A 22,807-nucleotide genomic window follows, 5' to 3' on the forward strand; every position below is an offset into this window, starting at 1 on the left:
TTGCTGCCTGCCAGGTGCGCTCCACAAATATCTTTGGCGCAGGCCAGTCTAGAGTTTAAATGGACAGGTATCAGTCAAAGGGGAGACATCGAAGAGGAAGGATGGATGGGGAAGGATCAACATATGGAATGTCAGAACAGGTTCTGACCCATATCCATATACTAATTGATGACATCAGGGATCTCCATATATGGGCTTAATTGCGACAGACAGGTATGGACAAGGGTTCATGGCCATATATAGCGTGTCTTGGAGACGTGACTAGACGTGATATCACAACGCGTGACCATATATGGGGACATTCCCGTATATCCTAATGATGTCATAGTGATGTCACGAGACCTATAGGCACAATATACCCATGTATGGGGATGATGATGTCATACTGATGTCACGAGACCGAGACGATTGTCAGTGTCAGATTAAATGACGTGACGTGACGTGACGTGACGTGACGAAAACGCATGGTTTCATAGTTATATGCAACCTTCGGTCGCAATTACGCATAACCCGACTTATAGGCCCTATAGTAGTAGGCCTATTCTTACATTGAACTTAAAATCTTTCTGGGTGCACACTTCAGTGCACAAAAAAGCCATTGTAGATGACCCAAGAAGTCTGAGGGGGAAAAAAATCTTCCTGGTGTTAAAACACAATCCGATTTGCATGCAGTTTCCATGATCTTGCACAATGTAAACTGGTAAAACTGATTTCTCTGACTGGACAAAGAAGCATCATGTGACAACTGACAAGTGAAGCATCATTGGAGTGATGGAGTCTGAGGGTTATGGGATGCTCTGCTGGAGCCATGGCCTATCAGTCAGGGTAACTTGGGTAAGTCATACAGAGTTGGGTTGCATATGGTATATTTTAAACAATATATGTATTGCATGTATATTACAGTATGTAAAACATGACAATAGTACATGACTCTTATATTTATAAAATGCCTATACACACAAACGAAACGAACAGACAGACATCACGTAAACACACACACACACACACACACACACACACACACACACACACACACACACACACACACACACACACACACACACACACACACACACACACACACACACACACACACACAAACACACACACACACACACATGCACACATTGATTGATTGATTGATTGAAAAATGTATTAACAGTTTGCAGAATTACAGTACATTTCAAGCACAAACTCAATACAAAGGCTGTTGACTGTGAGTGGACGACCCAATTAAGCATTGCACTTGTTTCCAATAGGGTCCACAATGTTCAATTCATCAAAAACATTTAGAGACGTACAAATAGACACTTCTATATAGACAAAGGACAGAACAGGAATTCATCATAAAGGAGGTAAAAATGGAAAAGAAACATATACAGTGAGGGAAAAAAAGGAGTGGGCGGTGGGGGGGATTCACGTTCAGCTCCGTTCATTTGTTTGTTTTCCTTGGAGGAGCTGCGTTGGGTCCCCAAGTCGGCTCCGTGGCCGTACCTTGAGTTGGCTGTGTGGCCGTGACCATCTCTTGTGTTGTCCTTGTGTTGGGTCCCCAAGTCGGCTCAGTGGCCGTACCTTGAGTTGGCTGTGTGGCCGTGACCGTCTCTTGTGTTGTCCTTGCGTTGGGTCCCCAAGTCGGCTCAGTGGCCATACCTTGAGTTGGCTGTGTGGCCGCGTCTCTTGTGTTGTCCTTGCGTCCGTGTTTGAGGGATTCCAATTTTACAGGGGCCAGTTTCGAATTGCAGCCGTCCGTAGGTGCCCTTTGAGAGCGGTTTTGAAGGAGTCAAGGGATTCCCATGTCTTAATGACTGTTGGTAGGGCGTTCCACATTTTGGTGGCATAGGAGCGAAAAGAATTTAGTCCCTTGTTTGTGCCGAATCTGGGTTGTACATGGTTCGTTGCACTCCCTCTGGTGTTGTGGGTGTGGACTTCGTTAACATTAAGGAAGTATCTAGACAGGTACATGGGTATCTTGGTGGTGTATCAAATCTTGTGGACCAGACCCATTGCAAGATGCTGTACTCTGTCGTCGACCCTAAGCCATTCCAGCCTGTCGAAGTGGGCAGGGGTGAGGTGGGTTCGGGGGGCGAGGTCAAGTAGGAGCATGACCAGTTTGTTTTGGGAAGTCTGGAGCCTGGTTTTAAGGGCCTTTGAGGTGCTGTGGTACCAGGAGGTGCATGCATAGTCAAAGAAACCCTGTACAAGGGCTCCTGTTAAGGTCTTCAAGGTGTTTTTGTCGACCAGTGAGGAGATCCTGTAAAGGAATCTTGTTCTATGGTTGACCTTTTTGATTACGTTGGTGGCCATTTTATCACCGGAAAGATTAGCCTCCAGGATGGAACCTAGGTAGGTAATTTCATCTTTACGTGTGATAACATTGTCACCCACTCTAACCAAGAAGCCATTTGCCTTGCTGAGATTACTATTAGAGCCAAAGAGAATGGATTCAGTTTTTCCCAGGTGTAAAGATAGTTTGTTATCAGCGAGCCAGGTGCAGATTCTACCGAGTTCCGAGCTGAGGGCCTTTTCAACCTGCAGTTTGTTCCTGTCCGAGACTAGCAGTGCCGAGTCATCTGCGAACAGGAACAAGTTGCAGTCACAAGCTGAAGTCATGTCGTTAACATATATTAGGAACAGTAAAGTCCATAGTATGCTCCCTTGTGGAACGCCACAGCTCACTGGGAGGGGGGGGGGGGGGGGGGGGCAGTGTTCCATTCAATACAATATCAAATATCTTTACCATTCATAACAGAGTAACAGACAAACATATATCGACGTTTAACTCTCACCAACAGAGGGCGATAATGCGATTCTATGACTACATGCCGGTTTGAGTACTTCAACACACAAACAAAGAAGAAAAAGTAAACTGCAACATGGCGACTCCCATGCACAGAATCATAGCTCGGCGGCAGGCGTAAGTCTATTTTATCTAAATAAAGTCTCCATTTTTAGCCTTGCGGAATCCAGTGTTGATGGCAATTAGCTTGATATGTTATTGTTGTACGAGGTATCATTCATATGAGCAGCGTTAAATAAAACTGCTTACGATGTCTTAACGTTAGCCTCTCTATTCATACAGTATGAGCTAGCTTTAGCTTAACGTCGGAACATCACGCACTTTTTATTGTATACAACGAAATAAATGTATGATATGGCAAAGTCTGGGCTCGAACTAATATACTCCACACACAAAAATCAGCATGGGCAGAAACGAATTAGTATCAGATTTAGCCACCAGAGAAAGATAAGAAATTAAAAATATATATATAAGATCTAAGATAAAGAAGAACAAGGGGCAACTACCGGTAAGCCACTGACTCCAAATTATTGGAATTATCTATATTAAAATGTGGAACATACAGGGGACCCCGGCCCTCACTCTTTGAGGCCCCATGTTGGATTATTTTAGGGGCCTGGAATGATTTAACCCCTTCTCATTAGGGTAAGATGGCGCAGGTAGAAGACAGAGCACAGCAACTTGCAATGAGCCTGGTCTACAAGATACACTACGCCTCATTTATATGCATGTACCTTAAGTACTTCACACTTCAGCCCCCTGACTGTTTGAGGCCCCATGTTGGATTTTTTTAGGGAACCTGAATGGATTGGAAAGCTAAATATGTATTAAAAATCACACCTGTGTGAACTGAGTGGTGTAAGGCCTGTCTGACGTAATTAAATCACACCCGGGTGAACAGGGTGAACATAGCAACCATGCTCATTTTTTCTGCACTAACAAAGCCAGTTGAAGGAATATCACACCCGGGTGAACAGGGTGAACATAGCAACCATGCTCATTTTTTCTGCACTAACAAAGCCAGTTGTAGGAGTGGTTTACACCACTCAAAAAAGGTAAGACGTTTAGGGCACTGACGAAAACAGGACTGTTAAAGCCATAGATGTCAAATAAAAAATGCAGTGCAGTTCGTTGGAGCCATGTGTGTTAACGGGAGGGCGGGACAATTTACACTCTGGGGCGGAAGTGTGCCGGAAGTGCGGAAGGCACGCTACGCCACGCTGCCACTCAAGTGACTACTTGATGCCAGTCACAGCGCATCTTTTCCGGGACTTGTCAGACCCGAACATCCGTTCTGTGACGCACTCAGAAGCTTCTGTGAAGCTCCAACGCAGAAGCTTGCCCTCTCTTGAGAGCATTCGCCACAGAGCCGAAAGAGGCGTCTACCTTTCTATGGCTAAAGTCTATTCATACTCCAGTTTTAGGTAATAAGGTGACCAACTGACCACCGAAACAGAGAGATGTGTTTGGGTGAGCAGTGAGTCACTTATCACCGCGGTGTGGCGCCAAGTTGTAGTTTTCGGTGGTCACCTTATATCACCTAAAACTGGAGTATGACTATGCCTTTAGTCCAAGCTGTTCCCTAGCATTGGGTCTTCTCGATGTAAATCTTCCAGCAGCCATGTTTTGTCAACATAAAATATTTTACATTGATAAAAGTTACATGAAATTACTTTTTTGTATGTGTTACAGAGAGGCAAACAAACACAATGTGAGGTGCCAGAAGTGTTTGGAATTTGGTCACTGGACCTACGAGTGCACAGGAAAGAGGAAATATCTTCACAGGCCGTCAAGAACAACTGAGATGAAAAAGAGACTCAAAGAAAATGAAGAAAACACACCGAACAATCCGCCTGGGTAGGTTGTCTTTTTGAGTCAACCTAAGCATAGTCTCTATAATCAGAGATCTTCACATAATGATACGTTTGGTGAAATCTAACTTCATTCAATGAATTGGATCAAACTGGTGGATTCAGGAATTAAAAACAAAACAACTGCATTGCATACAGAACCAATGCAAAGATTTTGCTACGCTTTTTAAAGAAGAAAATAAAGTGTGTGTGTGTGTGACTGTGTATTTAATCAATTAAATTAGTTCGACATTAGTTCACTTTTGCACCCCTAAGATATCTGAAGTTTGTATTCATTATGCTGCTGGATCTAGCTGTAGTTCAGTAAGACTGCTTGAAATGAAGAATGCCTACATTGAATTGAACTTCTGCAAAAGGAAGCAGTAGTTATTCTTTATCCCTCTAGATGGCGATAATTGACAATAACATATAACAAATTCACTTCCACCATGAGTGCTTCACTTTACCAGTGTTATTGTGCTGTAAAACAGTTGTCTCTATTGATCAACAAAAAGTGTACTGAACAGTTTTCTTTGTCTGTTTGCAGACCAGGTACAGAAGGCCCTATCAGTGAGAAGAAATTAAAGAAGAAGTAAGTAATAAATGCAGTGACTAGGGTGTTTTGACTGTATAGTGATATTTTAGGTAGAGATTCTGTTTATATGAAATGAAACAGTGGGAAATTCTTACATGATGTCGTCCAACCCTAAAAGCATCACACAGGTGAGCAGCATTTGGACTGAATAGCCACAGTATCATTTCACGGATGTCAATGTCATATTATGTCAGGATATACAGTATCTTACAGGATGTATGTAATGGCAGGGTGAGCATCTTTGAACCGTGCCCGAGTATGATTGCCCCTCCCCCAGTGGTTAGCTAGCACATTAGTTATATGCATCCAGTGTAGTGATGTATGGATCTGCTAGCTAACATGGCTAGTAGTCACTGTGCCCACTAGGTCACTTCATAACCCACAGTTTTGTGGGTGGGCAAATTTCAGTACTGTTGAGACTTGAGTCAAGACAATTACTGGCCATTATGAGTCCATTCACACGTCAGTGTATTTAGCCATCTGCAGAGTCACCGCGGTTGCCCTCTGTGGACAACAAGCCACATTGTGCTGACTGCACTTAACACTATTTGAAATAACTGCCCTCACTCCCAGGTCTAAAGAGTCCAGCAGCGGTAGCAGCGACTCAGACAGCTCGTCCTCTGACTCGTCATCTGACAGCAGTGACTCCTCCAGCTCCTCCTCGGATGATAGCAGCAGCGACAGCGAGGACAGTTCCTCTTCCTCCTCGTCCTCATCTTCCTCTTCCTCAGGAAGCTCAGACTCAGGAAGCAGCAGTGACTCTGACGAAGGGCCACCAAAGAAGAAGAAAAAGAAGAAATAGATTAGTAGTAGTGATTTATCTGTGAGGTTTGTTTCTGCCTTTTCATAATTTTTAGGTGTCCACTTCGATACAAGTTTTTGGAAATGGTAACCTTTTAGAGATGTGTGTGGAGCTGTATAAATGGATGGATATAAGATGGTACATTTGCTTTGTTGATAACTGTTGTTTGGCAGGGATAATGCAGTTGCTTCTTATTGGTCAGATTGATCCTTGTATATTTTGTTTTCACATCTCTGGTTTCTCACCTGCATATTAACATGATAGTTTATGCATTTTTTCCTTGGACATCTCTTTTGACCCTTTTCATATTGAATTTGTTCAATTTGTACATTTTTAGCCAAACGTTCTCTGTATAATGGACAGTCTCATAGATGTCTACTGAGATTGGAAAAGGCATTAAAAAGAGTTTTTAAGAGATTTTAATTGATACATGCATTTCATTGGGGTTATTGTTTAATAATTGTTGTAGGTCAAATGTTTCCCACCGAGGCCCCTGTGTACTTATTTTGTTTTCATACCAAAAGTGAACAGTTTTGTTATTTTGTTACATTTTACCAATCGGCACATCAGATTAACCCCCACTGTAGATTAATTTGAAAATAAAGTAGTTATTATCAGATTTGAGTCTCATGATTTAAGTAGACCACCCGGAAGATTGTATAAGGATCAATCTATTAATTTAAACAGCCAATCAGTTTACCGAAGACAAATTGTTTTTAAGATACCGTAGTCAATATTAGCTTGAACGTCAACCACCACATTGTATCTCTATTTAGTTTCCACATAATGTGATACCACCATATTACAAAGGAGATCGTTCATGGGATAGGAGTCGGACATATTAGATTTTTATACAATCCATTACTCAATTTTACCATTTTAGTGTCCTTTGACACACGTAAAAATGTATTGATTTAGACCAGGGGTGCCCAGACTTTTTTGACTTAAGAGCTACTTTAAAAATGACCAGCTCAACAAGATCTACCCACAACGAAGTATGATCTCATTGCTGAAAATAGTAAAAACAAATGTACCTGAGGGGGCGAAATGGAAATAGTTTTTGTATGTCTAACTTTGTAATGCTACTGATGTCTGTGCTCAACACTCAAATATTCCATTGTGGCTTAATAGGTCATTTTTTATTAAATTCAAGTGTCCGATGCCAAATTATATATTCTTTAATTTAAATTATATATGTTTTAGGGGCATGTCATGTGATCTACCTGCACAGCCTTTGTGATCTACTGGTAGATCGCGATCTACCAGTTTGGGCACCCCTGATTTAGACCTACAGACAGTACATTAGTCAAACATTTATGGGTGGTTAACTTGTACTCATGCTAACACAGAAATTAAGTGGAGATTCTATCTCTTAAATGAATCCGCATCATGCAAAATTCAGTCACTGTGCAGTGTGCATACATTTTGGTTTCCTAGGAAAAATAAAGCCCTTGTAGAAGACACAACCAGCCTGCCTTGCATGAACATGTGTTCGGCAGTGAGTTTGCCAGGAATGAGAGTATCACTAAATGACTGGATTGAATTACATTATCACTGCATTAACAAAAATAGATGTAGCCTGTCTGCACTACTCAATATGATTCTCATGGAGCATCTTGTGGTTTTAAGCTAATCATCTACAATGATAGCCTACAGGTTGTTTTGATGTAAAAGTCTAGATGGAACGGTTGGAACCCCTGTAAATTATGTTGTTAGACTTATATTGTGTAGAGAGTGTGACAACATGGTTTTCTTGGTTAGCCTTTTCTATTCTTTTTACACTACTACAAAGAACAAATAAGACAAGTTAGGCTATGTGTTGTGTTATCTTCTTTCCTTTTAATACTATTGTTTTATCTGCACTCTGCAGCTATCTTTAATTTATAGCAGGGCGTCCCTGCACAAATAAAGGTTTGGTTTTTGTATATTAATTGTACAATTGTTTGTAGGCTACCAGCCGCAAGTGTTTCAGTCTAATGTTGTATTCCACAATTCCTTCCTTATTCCTTAATATTACATATTTGTAATCTAACTATTACTAAATTAACCTCTTTTAGAATGTGGGGATGTGTAAAACATGGTTAAGTTCAGTAGACTATGACATATATATATATATATATATATATATATATATATATATATATATATATATATATAGCGACAGCGCCACACTACCTGTGTAACAAGCACAGAGACTGGAAAGCCAGGTTTCTATTTATTTGTAGTACAAATCGGTGCTCAGATCCGCTCTAGAGCCCTCCTACTATATCCTGCAATTTGCATGCACACACATAAGTGGCACGCACCGTTTCCGTATCCGCTCTGTAGCCATGCAGGCCCGGATCAAGCAACCTGCAAAGCGAAATGAAATGGAAATGAGCTCAAAATAAAAGGCTCAGACGAGATCAGTCCGCTGTGACTTACAAGCCCACCTATGGGGCTTTGAGCGCTGCTGCCTCCTGCGGTCGGGTCACGTCACGTGACAGGCGTGTTGACGTCACATCTCAGCTGCTCCATCCATCCAGCACAGTGTTGTAGTGCTGTGTGGAGAGTGGACCTGCTGCTAGCTAACTATGGCTAGTAGTCTCCCTGCCCACTAGTCACTTCTCTCTTCTTTTAACAAGAACTGGGCTTGGAAGAAAAACAAAAAAATAAAACAACGATGGACAAAAACGACTGCCAGTCTTCCACTCGACGCGCGGTCATATTTACAGAGAGAGGATGACGTGCGTGTGCGCGTGTTCCCGTTGATTTAGACTAGAGCTGGTTGTTATAGTCGTTTCATTGTTGAGGTCTATTTTAGTGTGTCAAAGTGGAACTAGAAAAGACAAAGAGAAAAGGGGCTTTAGAATGCTTTGGGCCTAAAAACAAGACCTCACAGGTAAGACTGATCGCCCTTTACCTGGAATATAATAATGATACATGTTTATAAATGTCTAACGTGTGTTTTTGAGGGTGATGTTAAATTTGTATTGTGACTTATTAGTGGGTTTGTTGCGTTGGCTAGCCCGTTAGCCTAGCCAGGTGCTACTACTAGCTGACGTTGATATACACAGGTTAGCTTTTTAGCTTAGCATATTAGCTCGTCTGCTTGCTCAAACTTGCTGATCGAATAAAACATAAATACAAATACAAAACGTCAGATGACAGGAGAAGGACTGTGAAATCGACACTAGAGGTTAAGGATGCGTTCATGTGACATGGTCTTTGTGCCGTGTGTTTTTATGTGTCAGTGTGTAGCATCGTTTATTATCCTACAGCTGGTGACGTCTAATGTTTTGTTCTGGTTCTGTCTGGGATGCTCTCTGGACCAACTAGAAGTTACTTTGTTTAAAAACAACAACAACACAGCCCAGTCGCTGATCCAGATACAAAATAAACAAGTGGATGGCCCCCCACTACTATTACAAAATAAATAATATCAGCTGAAACATTGTTTTTAAATATCGAGCTGAGCTGAGCTCTATCATGATAGGATTATCTCTAGGCAAGATAACGGTATTAGCCTGTATTTTGGGCTGGGTTGTGTGTGTGTGACTGTGTGTGTGTGTGGTGTGTGTGTATGTATATATATTTGTGTGTGTGTGTGTGTGTGTGTGTGTGTGTGTGTATGTGTGTGTATGTATGTATGTATGTATGTATGTATGTATGTATGTATGTATGTATGTATGTATGTATGTATGTATGTGTATATATATATATATTATTGCAGTGTGTGTCATATGTGTGTATAATATTGACATGCAAACAATGAAAGGTGTCAAATTAAATGAAAACAACCAAGCTATGACCCTCTTGTTGCTAAAAAAAGGCATTACAATGCTATTTTCCTGCATGATTTTATTACCTTGCCGTCAGTGCTACGTTTTACTTACTTGTTATTAGACCTCAATACCTGTCCTGAGAAAACCCCTTCTAAAGGAAGAAATGTGATAGCTATAGCTTATGGCAAAAGGGCAGCTAATAAGCTTTTCTAGGAAGCCATTTTACATGTAGCAGGGGGAAGGGCCAATGAATACTAGGCTACATCTGAAGACACAAAGTTACAAACCTAACTTATAGAAGTCAAGTAATTTCACAGAGACATGTGATGCTTCCTTCAGCTTTGTCACATGGACAGCATGGTGTTATTATTTATCTTCTGAAGCAGAGTGCCCACAACAACATAGCCTCCGAGCTGGCTGAGAATTTTAGGGGTTTCTTCTACACTGCTCACAGCAGAACTGTGTGTGTGTGTGTGTGTGTGTGTGTGTGTCAAGTCCTCAACATTTCCTGTTTAGATTTTGCTCTGTTGCTCTGGTCTAACCATTTCCTCTGCAGCCAGACAGGTCACAAAAGAATGTTCTCTCTAGATATGTCAGGAAGACTCGGTGCAGAGGGAGATGTTTGCTTGTCACCTTTTGTCAGTTGGCGCATCATCATCTGTTCTTTGTATGTAGGGGAAGTACAGTATTGTTTTGGCATAAAATGCAGTACGTCAAATTATGACAACAGTCCTAACTGCAAAATATTTGTCACGTTTTCTTTTTTGTGCAGTCCCTGACCTAAGCTGTCTTCAAGCCTGAAATCCTTCTTCGAGGCGCAACCTTCATGACAGAAGTGGATTTTAATAAGTGAAATCTGCCACTCAACCTGGTGCATTTCATGGAAGGTACAGCTCCTCTCCTTGTTTTTATACACTGCTATTTTACTGCAACCTCGCTTTGTAATAACATTCTTTTCTACCCAGCTCAGGGTTAGTGGTCTCCTTAACTTAAGACTATAAGCTAGGCTAATTGTTCACAATACATCTTGTTTGTGTCATAAAAGAGTGGGTTTGTGACGAGCCAGTAGCTTGAGGTTTCTCCCACAGTCGGCTTAACCCATTCAGGCCTGACGTCGAAATTTATTTTTATTTTTTTTCTAAATCATGACAATTTTCGGAAAGATTTGAGGCACATTTTAACGATTTTTCAAAAATAGCAGACTTACAAGTTCATAGCGCGCCACTCGGTGGCGCGCTATGAGCTTGTAGATCTGCTATTTTTCAATAGCTAAATTATAACATAATGTTTAAAACGCTAACGCTAACGTGACATGGATGCGTTCCAGGTCTCAATGGATTAATTAGCTCAAATCTAATCAGACTGCTGTGTCTTGTTATTTCTTCTCCTCCTAGTTTGGTGCTGTTGCTCGCACAGCAGAAAAAAACATACTACGTATGTGCTGTGTCCTGGCTTCAAACATAACAGTTTACTTAAAAGCGACGGTGTGATTTTCAATCTTATCCCCTGTGTATTTGTTGTGTTGCCGATGTTTCATTTGCAGTCACCCATAAAACTGAGGAGGTTCTGTGTGTCTTTGAAACACCACTGTTGTTGCGCTGAAACATTTTACAGATTTGACCACAGTGACATCATTGGAATAAAATCTGAACGTGACAACTACAAACCTTACTTCAGCTGCTACCTTTGGTAGCTGTGAGTTGTTTTGACATTGTCCTGGTTCGCTGTGATTATGGCATACATTGAGCTTGATAAAAAAAAAGATCTTAATCAGGTGTATGGAATGGTAGCCATAGACCTTTATGGCATGCTGATGTTTGCACACAAAATACATCATGTCAATTGTAGAAACACTGAGAAAGGCAGAAACAGACTGATAGTCTAATCTTCTGTCCATATGGATTATTGTAAATATTGTTTTTAGGGGTATAACAGTTAACTAATCATTACTAATCAATCCTTCTTTTGGTCATGTCATAAGACAGATATTGCTATGTCACAAGTTCACAACGCCCCTTTGGTAGCAATAACACTGATCCAGCAAGATTAATGGTAATAAACGTTATATTAATAGCACTTCTCAAAACAAAGCATCTACAGGGGATAAAGCAAATTCAAGCCACTAAAAGGCAGACAAAGACGATAGGCACTGCGAGCTTGTGCATCTGCTATCTTTGAACATTTTTATATATATATATATATATATATATATATATATATATATATATTTTTTGTATTTAAGTTTGAGAACTACTGATTTTAGAAGGCATTTGTAGAATCGGCCTCAGGTCTTAATGGTTCTCTGTACGTGATAAATATACATTTTTGCCGTGTTTGTGCAGATGAAACTTGATGAAAACTGCTTGGTTATTGGGGTGGGGGGGTGAGGGGGGTGTATTCAAAGTTCCAGAATAGCAGCCTATAGGTTAGTATGTTTCTTTTTATAGCCTCATGGAGGGCAGCATATTCCACTGATCCCAAATATAGCCCCAACTGTTAGTAACTGAGCAACTATCTTATGACTAATGTATGGAAAATTCTCACCGTACGATACAAAACTCCCATGATGTTGCTAACAGGATTCACATTAGCTTAAAGCTGTCTCATATAGGGTATCATTGTGACTATTTAAAGGCCTGTGTCTAATCAGATTATATGGACAGGGTTATTGCACATGTGCAGTAGTGCAGAAGATCACAAAACCCTGACTATTATGTACTGTGCTATGATAATGCTAATGTTTATTGGTATACTTACTGTACAGTTGGAATGTGTCATTTAAAATCTTGAGAATATATATTTGTGGGAGGCTGTGGGCATATGGTCTTGGTTTGTGTTTCCCACACATGTTAACCACGTAGCATTCCTAGTCTGAATAGGTGCACATTCTGCCAAAATAGATGAACAATTGCAGAAAATACGCTTAGAGTTTTGGTGTTGTAGGCCAGAGGATCAAGTAGACACCTGTGTTTCAGCATTATTCCTTTGATTCCAACTAACCTGATAAACATTATTTTGTGATTCAAGCCATTATATTTTTTTACTTACCGGTAAAGTATAAACAATATTATGTAAATAATATATAATTATCTTTTCCTTTATGACACAAAGTCTAATTCCTCATAATGTATTGAAATAATTATGTTGGGAACATGCATGGCTAATAAACAGATTATGATTGTGTAGTTTATTGTTAATTCAGTAGTTTGCTTGTCTGTAATAGGTGGACATAACTATTAATTGAGAAAGGTTACGTCTTAAACTCAAATATACACAAGCGACATCTTAGGGATGGAATCTATTTAGTCATTTTTTGCACCTCTTACTGGTATGTTCTTTTTTTGTACAGAAGTTCACACAATCAGAATCACATTTTTCCCAATTTGGTCATATTACTAAGTCCCCATTCCCCACAATTCTCCTGTCACTGCCTCGTATGGTTTAGTCTGGGGAGGGTGTAGACAACCACATGTCTCCTCCTAGAAGCCACTTCTTTCCAGCAGACAGTGAATCAACAATCAACTTTATTGTTACATTACTGGTGTACAGAAGTGCGTGAGCTGGGAGAATAATATAAAAAAATCACACCCGTGTGAACTGAGTGGTGTAATATAGCCTGTCTGACGTAATGAAATCATGTCTGACGTAATGAAATCACACCCGGGTGAACAGGGTGAACATAGCAACCATGCTCATTTTTTCTGCACAGACTAACAAAGCCAGTTGTAGGAGTGGTTTACACCACTCAATAACATTAAAGAAGCATGTCAAAGAGAACATGAGATTTTTTTTTATAGATATTTATATATACACATATCAGTGCAGAGTTTCACTGGGAGGAAGCATGCACAGGAACAACATGTGTTCCTTACTTCCTTCCCATTTCCGCACTCTGCTGTACCCTGAATAACCTGTATGAGTTGTTAGTGTAGCGACAGAGATCCCCTCCCCAACAAGCTTCCAGGCCAGTTTCTGTTCATTGGATTGCTTGGATTGCCTGAGCGAGTAGGAGTTACCAGTAACCCCTAGTCTCCTCTCCACAGTGGTGGGCAGGAATTTGACCCCATGTCAGATTGTCAGTTAACTCGGAATTGTTCCAACATTTTGCAGGGGAACATGGGCCATTTTCTTTGGAACATCATAATCTTGAGGTAATGCAAAATGTTCCAACACAGTTGAACTTGCACAGACCTAGCACTAGTCTACAGTGAATTTCAGTCGAGGATTGGTCAAGACCAAACATTCACTTTTCACTTAGAGTAGTTTGTTCCAAATGTCCCATTGGGATTGACATGAATGAATATGTTCTAAATAATAGAGGATGGTAGTTCTTGAATTAATTTTAATAACGTGTTACCACATGCAGAACAGAAACCTTATTGGATCCTGATTGGTGGATGTTAACAGTACTCCCCCCTCCTGATTCAGATAATGCAGGCCTGCTGAGTGGAGGCATTCCACAGGGTGTGTTAATTCAAATGCTGCAGCCTTGTCTGAATGGAAGGATTTAAGCAGCTGTCCAGGCAAGGGGGGTCAATCAAGAATAAAATCCACTTGTGATATGTTAATAACCAGAGCTCGTCTCATGCTAGTTGAAACTGGTGACACCTTGCATTGTGTCTTTGGAAGAATGGAAGCCGAACGACCCATGATCTCTCTTTGGAGTTGGTCTCGGTTTATTCGTTGTCCTGATTAGAGAAGACATCTGTCCATGAACTCCTCTCTCTCCAAGAAAGGAAGTAAAAAGGGATGAGGTAGAGGTGTGTCAGGAATATTATTGGGGAACAGAAGGAGGAGGGGTTTTTTTTACCAATGGTTGACTGTCTATTGTACCCACCAACCCTGGAGACTTTATCAGTTAGGTACCAGCAGCAACCATATTGACACATAATGATATAATACAAGTTAAACATAATATATAAATGACACTGTTGCATTTAAACTCCAATCTAAACAGTTTTGTTGATACTTTTTAATCACAAAACGACTATATATACATTACACATACATACATCTCGATGCTGAATGACGTAAGATAAATAACTTTGTCATTGACAAAATAGATAGGATTTCGTCTTTTTAAGGAGGGAAAATACAGGGGAGAAAAATACATATTGGCCAAAACGTAACGTGCGTTTGCTTCATATATATATATATATATATATATATATATATATATATATATATATATATATATATATATATATATATATATATCGGGGGTAGAGCAGCCAGATAGGAACCATGAGGTGTTCCCAGTTCGATCCTGGGCTCCCCCAGAGTTGGTGTCAAAGTGTCCTTGCGCAAGACGTTGAACCCCTAATTGCTCCCGATGAGCAGGTTGGTTCCTTGCATGGTTTCCTGACTTTCCTCCGCCATCAGTGTATAAATGTGTGTGTGAATGTAATGCACAATCTATGTAAATGGCTATATAAATGCATCATCTACCATTATATATTTGGACAAAAACGCATGTTTTTTTATATCATGCTAAAATCCTTGCTTTTCTTTCAACATCGTCCTGGGTCCTCCTCACTAATGCTTACTATTACAATACCAATTCTGTCTATGAGCTGTGTCTCAGAGGTGGACTGTGGATGTTTAAAAAATGTTCATGTCTACCGATGACAAGCTATGGTCGTTTCAAGCAAGACTTTCAACTTTTTTATGTTATTGATGTAATAACAATAACGGGCTTCAATTTAAGCATTTTATCATTCCAGTAATGCTGCGTTCACACTGGCAGATACAAAGCTACAGTCTACCATTTGTTTTTCAACGGAAGCCAGCAACATGAAGATACAAAGATACATATCATTTTTGTAGCTGCTACAATAGCTACAAAAATGAGTTGACAGAAATTGCCATCTCATAATGATCATTAGTTAGGATGAAAATGGGTGAAGGAGGCAAAGTGCATGCCATTAAGACTCACGCATTTGTTTGGTTAGTGTCTGGGGCATTTTGATCCTTCCTGTCAGAGACGAAATGTTTTTATAATCGTCATGGGGGCGCCCCTCCTCCCCCCGCTAACCCCCCCCCCCAACACACACAACACTTATTTGTAACACTCTTTAAACGTGTCACAGTGTTTACATTATAAGAGCATGTTTGTTTAAATGCCATGATTGCAGCACTGAGTCATCTGGTAGGCTACTCCTTTTCATTGTGAACAAGTAGCCTAAGCAGAGTAGGCTTACAGTACTGTACCCTACCTGGCAGGTGAAAACAAGATTAGCATTTGAATGCCTGATCTGTGTGTGTGTGTGTGTGGGCGTGGGCGTGTGTGTGGGGGCGTGTGTGGGGGCGGCGGGCGTGGTTGCGCAACAGTGACACTTGGTTGTGAAAACCAAACGCTATTTCGTGCTCGGACGAAAAGACAGACAAAGCCAGGGACACACATAGCTGTCTATAGGAGTGGTTGCACCACTCAAAATAAGTGGCAGCAGTGGCTCAGGAGCTAGAGCGGCCTCTTGGGAAGCCGCAGGTTCCCAGTTTGATCCCGGGTTCCCCGGCCTAGTTGGTGTCCTTGGGTCATGCATTTCCAACTTGCATCGTTCCAAGTAGGCCAGTGCCCAACGGGAACCGCTCTTAGTATTTATAAATGCACCATTTTAAAATGGGTTTAATGTTCCTTTAAACATGGCCTTGAAATGGAGCTATGGAAGGATTGAACTCAATGCTTTTGACATACATTATTAGATAAGATCGATCTGGCCTAATGCCTCAGACCAGTACCTGTTCTTTATTGGCATCCCTCCTTGTGCCAAAATAAATCATGCAGGTGGTTTTTGAACCAACACAACCTCTGGAATGCCTTCACTCAGCAGCTTTGTATCCTGTGAATCACTGAAGCCAGAGCTGTCCACCAATTAAGGCCTAGTATTGTGGCAGTTTTGCACGCGAGTGCTCATTCTTTAAATTCTTTCAAGAAAAGGCTCTCTTAACTCCACTGATTTGAAAACAACACCGTGAAACATAATGTGTAATATGAGTGTAGTTGCCTTACATAAATGTAGTTGCCTTTGTTGCTGATCAGGTTATTTGGGGCATTTCCATGTCCTATTACGTTGTTGGCCTGTTACATCAGCGTAGGTTGAGGTTGAGACTTGAGAGTGGGTGGCTCATGAAAGGAAGGTGTGTTGTCATTTTAACTGAGCATTGGGGTTTTGTTTTCGTTGGGACTTGTCAGATTTCCGCTTGACGATGCAATCGCAGATTATTTTCCTCTCATTTTTCTTTAAAATAAAAATGCCTCAGTGTTTTCATTATCAGAGACTGGTACTGCAAAAAGGAAAAAGATATTGGTACTGTATTTGATTGGATGATCTTAAGATGTCAAGTGATTTAACCACATGAACCCTAGCGTCCATATTCTGGGGGTGAAAATAGCAGCTCTACAACCACTGCAATGTGTTGTGAACTTGTAGATCTGCATAAGAGGGAAAAAAGGAGGAGATCATGTGAAGAGCCCTGGGGGATCTGGTTAACCAAGTATAAACATTAGTTTTGTGTTTTTTCTTACAGAGAGAACATATTTATTTTGTACTTTATGAAAGTTGATATTTTGAAATTCAGATGGTGTGAAAGGAAGGGGAGACTCCAAGCTAGGAAAGTAATCACATTTTATACACGCTTATTCTTTTTAAAGGACCACTTCACCTCTTTTCAACCTATCTTCATATAATAGGTCATCACTAATAATCATGATAAAATGGCACAATTTCTTTTCTACTCAGTCTGTGTCTCATAGGAGGGCTATGGGCAGTTCAGAAACCCGTCCACCAGTGACCTCATCGTTGGGCAGATTTCTTTTAAACAAGATGTTTTTACAAAAATGTTGAATGTTGTATTATCGTGAGAACAATGGCTTCCATTTTCACATTGCAACTTTTCAGGACTAGAAAGGATTCCCTATCGATGATGTCACTGGTGGACGGGTTTCTGAACTGCCCACAGCCCTCCTATGAGACAGAGTAGAAAACAATGGTGGCATTTTATCATGATTATTAGTGAGGACCAATTATATGAAGATAGGTTGAAAAGTGGTGAAGTGGTCCTTTAAAATAGCCTCTAAACATCCTTAAAGGACAACTTTGGTTCATAGAGAAAGTAAAAGATGGGTGTTCATTTCTTTTCATTTGCTGCTTCCTTTCGTTTTAGCTATTTTTGACATGTTGCGGGGCAATCGAGCTAGTGGCTAAATATGTAATTTTGTACGAAATGTTAGGGTAATTTCTTTATTATTATTTACTATATTCCTACTAGACCCCAGGGAATTACATCTGGACAGGGTCTATTAAATATGAAGGGAGAGTTGACAAACTGATGATTGAGCCGGCTACAACACATCCCCCTAGTAGTCAGTTGTTCGTTCAGACACAGAAAACAACTACTGTGGCCAGATGTAATTTCCTGGGGTCTATAGTAGGACTATATAGGACCATAGTAAATAACAATAAAGAAATCGCCGTCATTTTTTGTAAATACATATTTAGCCACTTGTTCGAATGCTCCCGCCCCACTGTCAGAAATGGCTAAAATCACTAAAACGAAAGAAAGCAGCAAATGGGAAAAAAAGAACTGTTTTACTTTCTCTAATAACCTAAAACATGAACCTTGGTTGAAGAAAAAACTAAAGTTGTCCTATACGTTATAAACATGGTTCTAAGTTGTTATACATGATTACAAACATTTATAACGAGTGTTATAATGCCTTATAAGCACATTATAATGCATTATAAATGTGCTATAATGCATTATAAAGACAACCTTAATATAAAGTGTTACCACAATTTCTATTTAGATGGCACACCCTCCTCAGGCCTATAATGATCAATCAGGCCTTTTAAAGTGGAATACAGGCATCTTGCAATAACACATTGTCTGTGTGTGGCATCACATGGCTGATGACAATGTCTCCTGTTTGTTAACAACCTGTAGTCTCCTCCCATTATTTTGTCCTGTTGGACAATATGTTGCAATGTCTCTTTAAAAGACTCCAGTGGTGTTGTGCCCTGTGCTCCGGGCATAGTGGGGGAGGGAGGATGTTGACGGTAAGACCGGCCCTGGTTGGCTGGGCCGTCCTGAGGGCAGTGACATCACAAGGAGGAGAGGCTCCACGGTATAAAATAACATCTCCTTTTATGGAATGAGGCGGACCGTTCCATTTTTAGTGAGAGGTAATATCGGTTCATCCTGGTCTCCCCCCACCCTCCCCTGTGTAAGCAGCGAGCTGGGGTTTCTCTTTTCCTGAAGACGCTGTCTTTAATGAAGCCTTGTAGAACCCAATTCATCATGAAGTTGTTGGTTGACAGGGAGTTGGTTCTTTAACTTTCTCAACTGTCCTTTCTTTGTTTTAAAGTTAAATATGCAAGTAGCAGCCAGATAAAACGTTTTTGTCATAAAATAATGAGCCGTCATCATTTTCCTGCTGCAGTGCAGCGCGTTTGTGTTTTGGTCCATCACGCCTTTTGCATAATGAAGGGGTGGCTGAATGGATGAATTTGCATCCTTGATTAAACAATGAAAGAACATTATTTGATTGGGGAACCAGTCATTCAGCCCAGCTTTTTGTTATCTTGAAAAAACCACAGGAGATTGTGGCACCTGTGGTGAGATTGTGTCACCTGTGCTCCTAATTGAAGAGAAAAGAACAAGCCACTTTGTTTTCTCTCGTCTACAAGCATCTCCTCATTCAGTCACACTTTTTGCACGTTCAGCCTCACTCTTTTCACCTAGGCTTTACCCCCCACGTACTTATCATCACGCATTCACTCAAATGGAAACAAAAGACTCTGGCTCCTCTGACTTCACCTATTGTACCCCTCCCTGCCTGCAGCAACACCCCCCCCCCCCCCCCCCCCCCACACACACACACACACACACACACACACACACACACACACACACCCTCTCTCTGTTTGCTGACTTGGTATCTCCCAGAACAAGCAGGCACCTCCCCTCTCTAAGTCAGATCTGTCTCCACTCCAAGGAAATTACACTGTGCCGTCGAAATAGAGTAAAGAAACTGTACTTTTGGAGCTTGGAACTGTAAATCGCCAGCTAGAACAGGGACGGTCTGTTATTGGAGAAGGAGGTTGAGACACGAAAGCGAGCTGACACAACAGAGACCATGACGAGAACACTTCCCCGACAGCTACTCTAACCCCCCCCCCCTCCCCCTTCCAATGTTTCACTGGTTGGGGCCATGGCCTCTCTCTCAGGGTAAGAAATGCACAACTAGTTGAGTGCTTCACTTATTCTCTTAGTTGTCTCTCCTCCTGTGTGGTGGTTAGTGGTCGACAAAAAGAAAAGAAAAAAAAGAACAGTGATCAGGCTTTTGCTAACCTAAGTTGTTGTGGGGGGAGGGGGTTTAGATATGCCTGTTGACTTGAAACACTGCCCTGTATTCATGGTGCCAAGATAACCATCAGTTCAGTCTTCCTTCTTTTTGTTCTTTTTCGCTTGGGCTGAAGACGTGGCTTGTTTGTGTTTTAATTCGTAATATTGTGTGAGCTAGAAGCAGAGACGTTAGCAGATTAGCGTAGCTACAGGCAGCGCTGTACTGCCTTTTAAAACTCCACAGACTTTGACCTTTCCCCCTCCCTGCTAGACTGTAGTGGGAATCATTACTGTAAACTAAGCAGGGCCTGAAACACACTGACAGCAATGAGTATCATAACATTACTGAATTAGTCTTGTGAAAAGTTGCTAAAGTGAAGACATGGAGGTAAGAGCTGGTTTGGCTAAACATGGCTGGAGTCTGTGTTGGATGGGCTTTGGGGCCTAAAAGCCAAACCGATTGTTTACCAGTTCTGCCTATGCTATTGATTTACCTAATGACTAAAAGTAACTAACTGGTAATGGCTGTTTTGCCAGTTGCCTACTGTTTTTTATGTTTGCATTGTACAAGTGACAATACTGTACTCGTACCTCATTTGAATGAAAGCCATTAGTTCTAGCTCCATGCTATTTGAGGTTGATGAAATTACTTAGTAAAAATAACATTAGTCAGGCACAGGACGTTTGATTGCATTTGTTTTTTATTACTTAGCCTTGCATTCATCTTGTTTCTCAAAATGACTGATTCTGAGTTGGTCAAAGGCCAGATCCTCGATGCCTTCTTAGACCAGTGGTTTTCAACCAGTGGTCCGTGGACCACGTCCTTGAGGGGGTCCCCAGATAAATGATGGAGTTTGTAACCAAATGGACCCTTATAGATATTTAACTCTTTAAACCTTACAGGTCCATCTCGTTTCATTTTATGCTCTCAAGAGTTAAATTATTGTTAAACATCTGCATCTGAGTTAATTCACAAGTCAAGTCTACACAATTAGAGAATGTAGAAGAATTGTTATTTTTTCAACGTTTGCCTGTTATCTCTCCTAATGGTACCAACATCAATACAGCATGGAATTGTGGACAATCTCATCCAACAACAACAAAATATTCTTTAGTTATGGGTCTGAGGCTAATTCTCATCAAATGGTGGTCCGTGGCTCAAATGCCCAATAAATAATGGGCCTTGATTTGAAAACCACAGCCTTTTAGACTCTTATGACAGCACAGACGGTCGGCTGTCGGCCAGTTTGAAAGTATCGGGAGCTTGTCGGTAGGAGACTCCTGACGACAAGCTCCCGTCGCTTGCCGCCCATATCGCCTTCCCCACGCGTCGGAACCCGTTGATGAAGAACCGAGCATGTTCGGTCAGTTGCCGATCCTCGGGAGACGACACTATCCATGTTGTAGTGATGAGGGGGTAAATTACTCCAGTCTGCTCGTCATATTTCAGGGCTGACTACTGGTGTAGTGTGAACTACTACCATATTCTCAATTCCTATACCAATCGATCAACTCCAAAGCAAATCTAGCGAAATAAATGCTACCAGTATGACTGTGTATGTGTTTTTTTTTTTGCGGGATGCAGAGGCGCTCCGGGGTTGCCAGATTCTGTGAGTGAAACAAGCGACCAGGTCTATGAAAACAAGCCCAAAAGAAGCAACCAGTTTCACCTCTTAAGCCCTATATTGCTATTTCATCAGCTATTTTCAAAAAGAATCGTGGAAGCAAGCCCAAATAAGCAACTACACTTCAGAAATAAGCCCAAACTAACGCGCAACTATGAATATTAAGCTATGTTACAGGAAAACTAGCCCAAAGTCGCTTTCTTTTTGATTGTTGATTTGGTTATACCCAGTCCAGACTAACATCTGAGACTAACATCTGTCTCCGAAATAAATCAAGAAAAGTGATTTTGACTTTGATCAAGTACAGTACAATGTGCTGCTAACACCATATGCTGAAGTTCCAGTTAAATCAACTGTGGTTTCACTGGAACCCTCACCTTGCTGAGTTTCCCTGAAACCACAGTTGGAGCAGATGGAAAGCTCTCATCTGATACTAGCCGTTGTGTCAAGGAGTAACCTCTTGTTCTCATTTAAAGTGGACTGAAAGGACGTGAGGAGTGTTTTTACAAAGGAGTGCATTTGATGGTTCAAGGCGCTAACGCCCACCTTTGACATCTACAGTCCCACTCGGGCGTGGGGGGTCCTCCTAATAGGCTTGTTTGCATCAACAAACACTACTAGAGTAATTAAACCCCTACTGCTTTGTCATCATGCAGGTTCCTATTGTTCGTCTAGATAGAATAATTACGCTTGAGAGCTGTTTCCAAGGCTGCAGAGCGTAGACCAATTTTAATTAGCATCATTTCAGACGAACCCGGATCGCTAAATGAGGTGTTATTTGCCAGGGATGTCCCATCATAATTAATCAGGTGCTTTGGTCTTACTCTGCCATGGCTGTTTTTATGCTCGTATTTCATGCTATTTTTCTACATCTACATCTCTTGTAAACTATATATAACCCTTTAATTCTGCTTTCAGTAGCCAGTAACTGTCGTGAAATCGCCACCAACCTGAAAAGGCTGGTGTCTCTCTGCATGGCGATTAAATCAATGATTAAATTAGTCGTAAAATCCCTGTTGGTCGACTAAGA

At 41.0% G+C, this 22,807-nt stretch overlaps 2 protein-coding genes across 7 annotated transcripts in view; both read left to right on the plus strand.

Annotated features, from left to right (window-relative positions):
• The first annotated feature begins 2,783 nt into the window (after positions 1–2,783).
• zcchc10 (zinc finger, CCHC domain containing 10) lies at positions 2,784–6,462 on the plus strand. Its single transcript, XM_079508110.1, has 4 exons — positions 2,784–2,914; positions 4,490–4,654; positions 5,195–5,239; positions 5,816–6,462. Exons 1-4 carry the CDS (start codon positions 2,874–2,876, stop codon positions 6,042–6,044), a joined length of 480 nt encoding a protein of 159 aa, XP_079364236.1. The 5' UTR covers positions 2,784–2,873; the 3' UTR covers positions 6,045–6,462.
• Positions 6,463–8,514: 2,052 nt separating this feature from the next.
• The window catches only part of aff4 (AF4/FMR2 family, member 4), a 43,777-nt gene continuing 29,484 nt past the window's right edge, over positions 8,515–22,807 (plus strand). For 5 of the 6 annotated variants that reach the window (XM_079508178.1, XM_079508179.1, XM_079508180.1 and 2 more), the window contains exon 1: positions 19,897–20,035. In XM_079508178.1, the coding sequence (XP_079364304.1) occupies positions 20,019–20,035 (17 nt within the window). In that variant the 5' untranslated portion in view covers positions 19,897–20,018. Of the gene's footprint in view, positions 8,926–10,580; positions 10,696–19,896; positions 20,036–22,807 lie in introns of those variants that run through there. The other variant, XM_079508181.1, reaches the window with a different exon arrangement.

Source organism: Electrona antarctica (assembly GCF_951216825.1).
Source record: "Electrona antarctica genome assembly, chromosome: 8".
Classification (NCBI taxonomy): domain Eukaryota; kingdom Metazoa; phylum Chordata; class Actinopteri; order Myctophiformes; family Myctophidae; genus Electrona; species Electrona antarctica.

Bases quoted from the DNA above. Each gene is read 5' to 3' on its own strand.
- zcchc10 (XM_079508110.1), top strand. From the start codon at position 2,874: ATGGCGACTCCCATGCACAGAATCATAGCTCGGCGGCAGGC. The intron at 2,915-4,489 runs GTAAGTCTATTT...TATGTGTTACAG, and splicing joins ATCATAGCTCGGCGGCAGGC to AGAGGCAAACAAACACAATG. The intron at 4,655-5,194 runs GTAGGTTGTCTT...GTCTGTTTGCAG, and splicing joins ACACCGAACAATCCGCCTGG to ACCAGGTACAGAAGGCCCTA.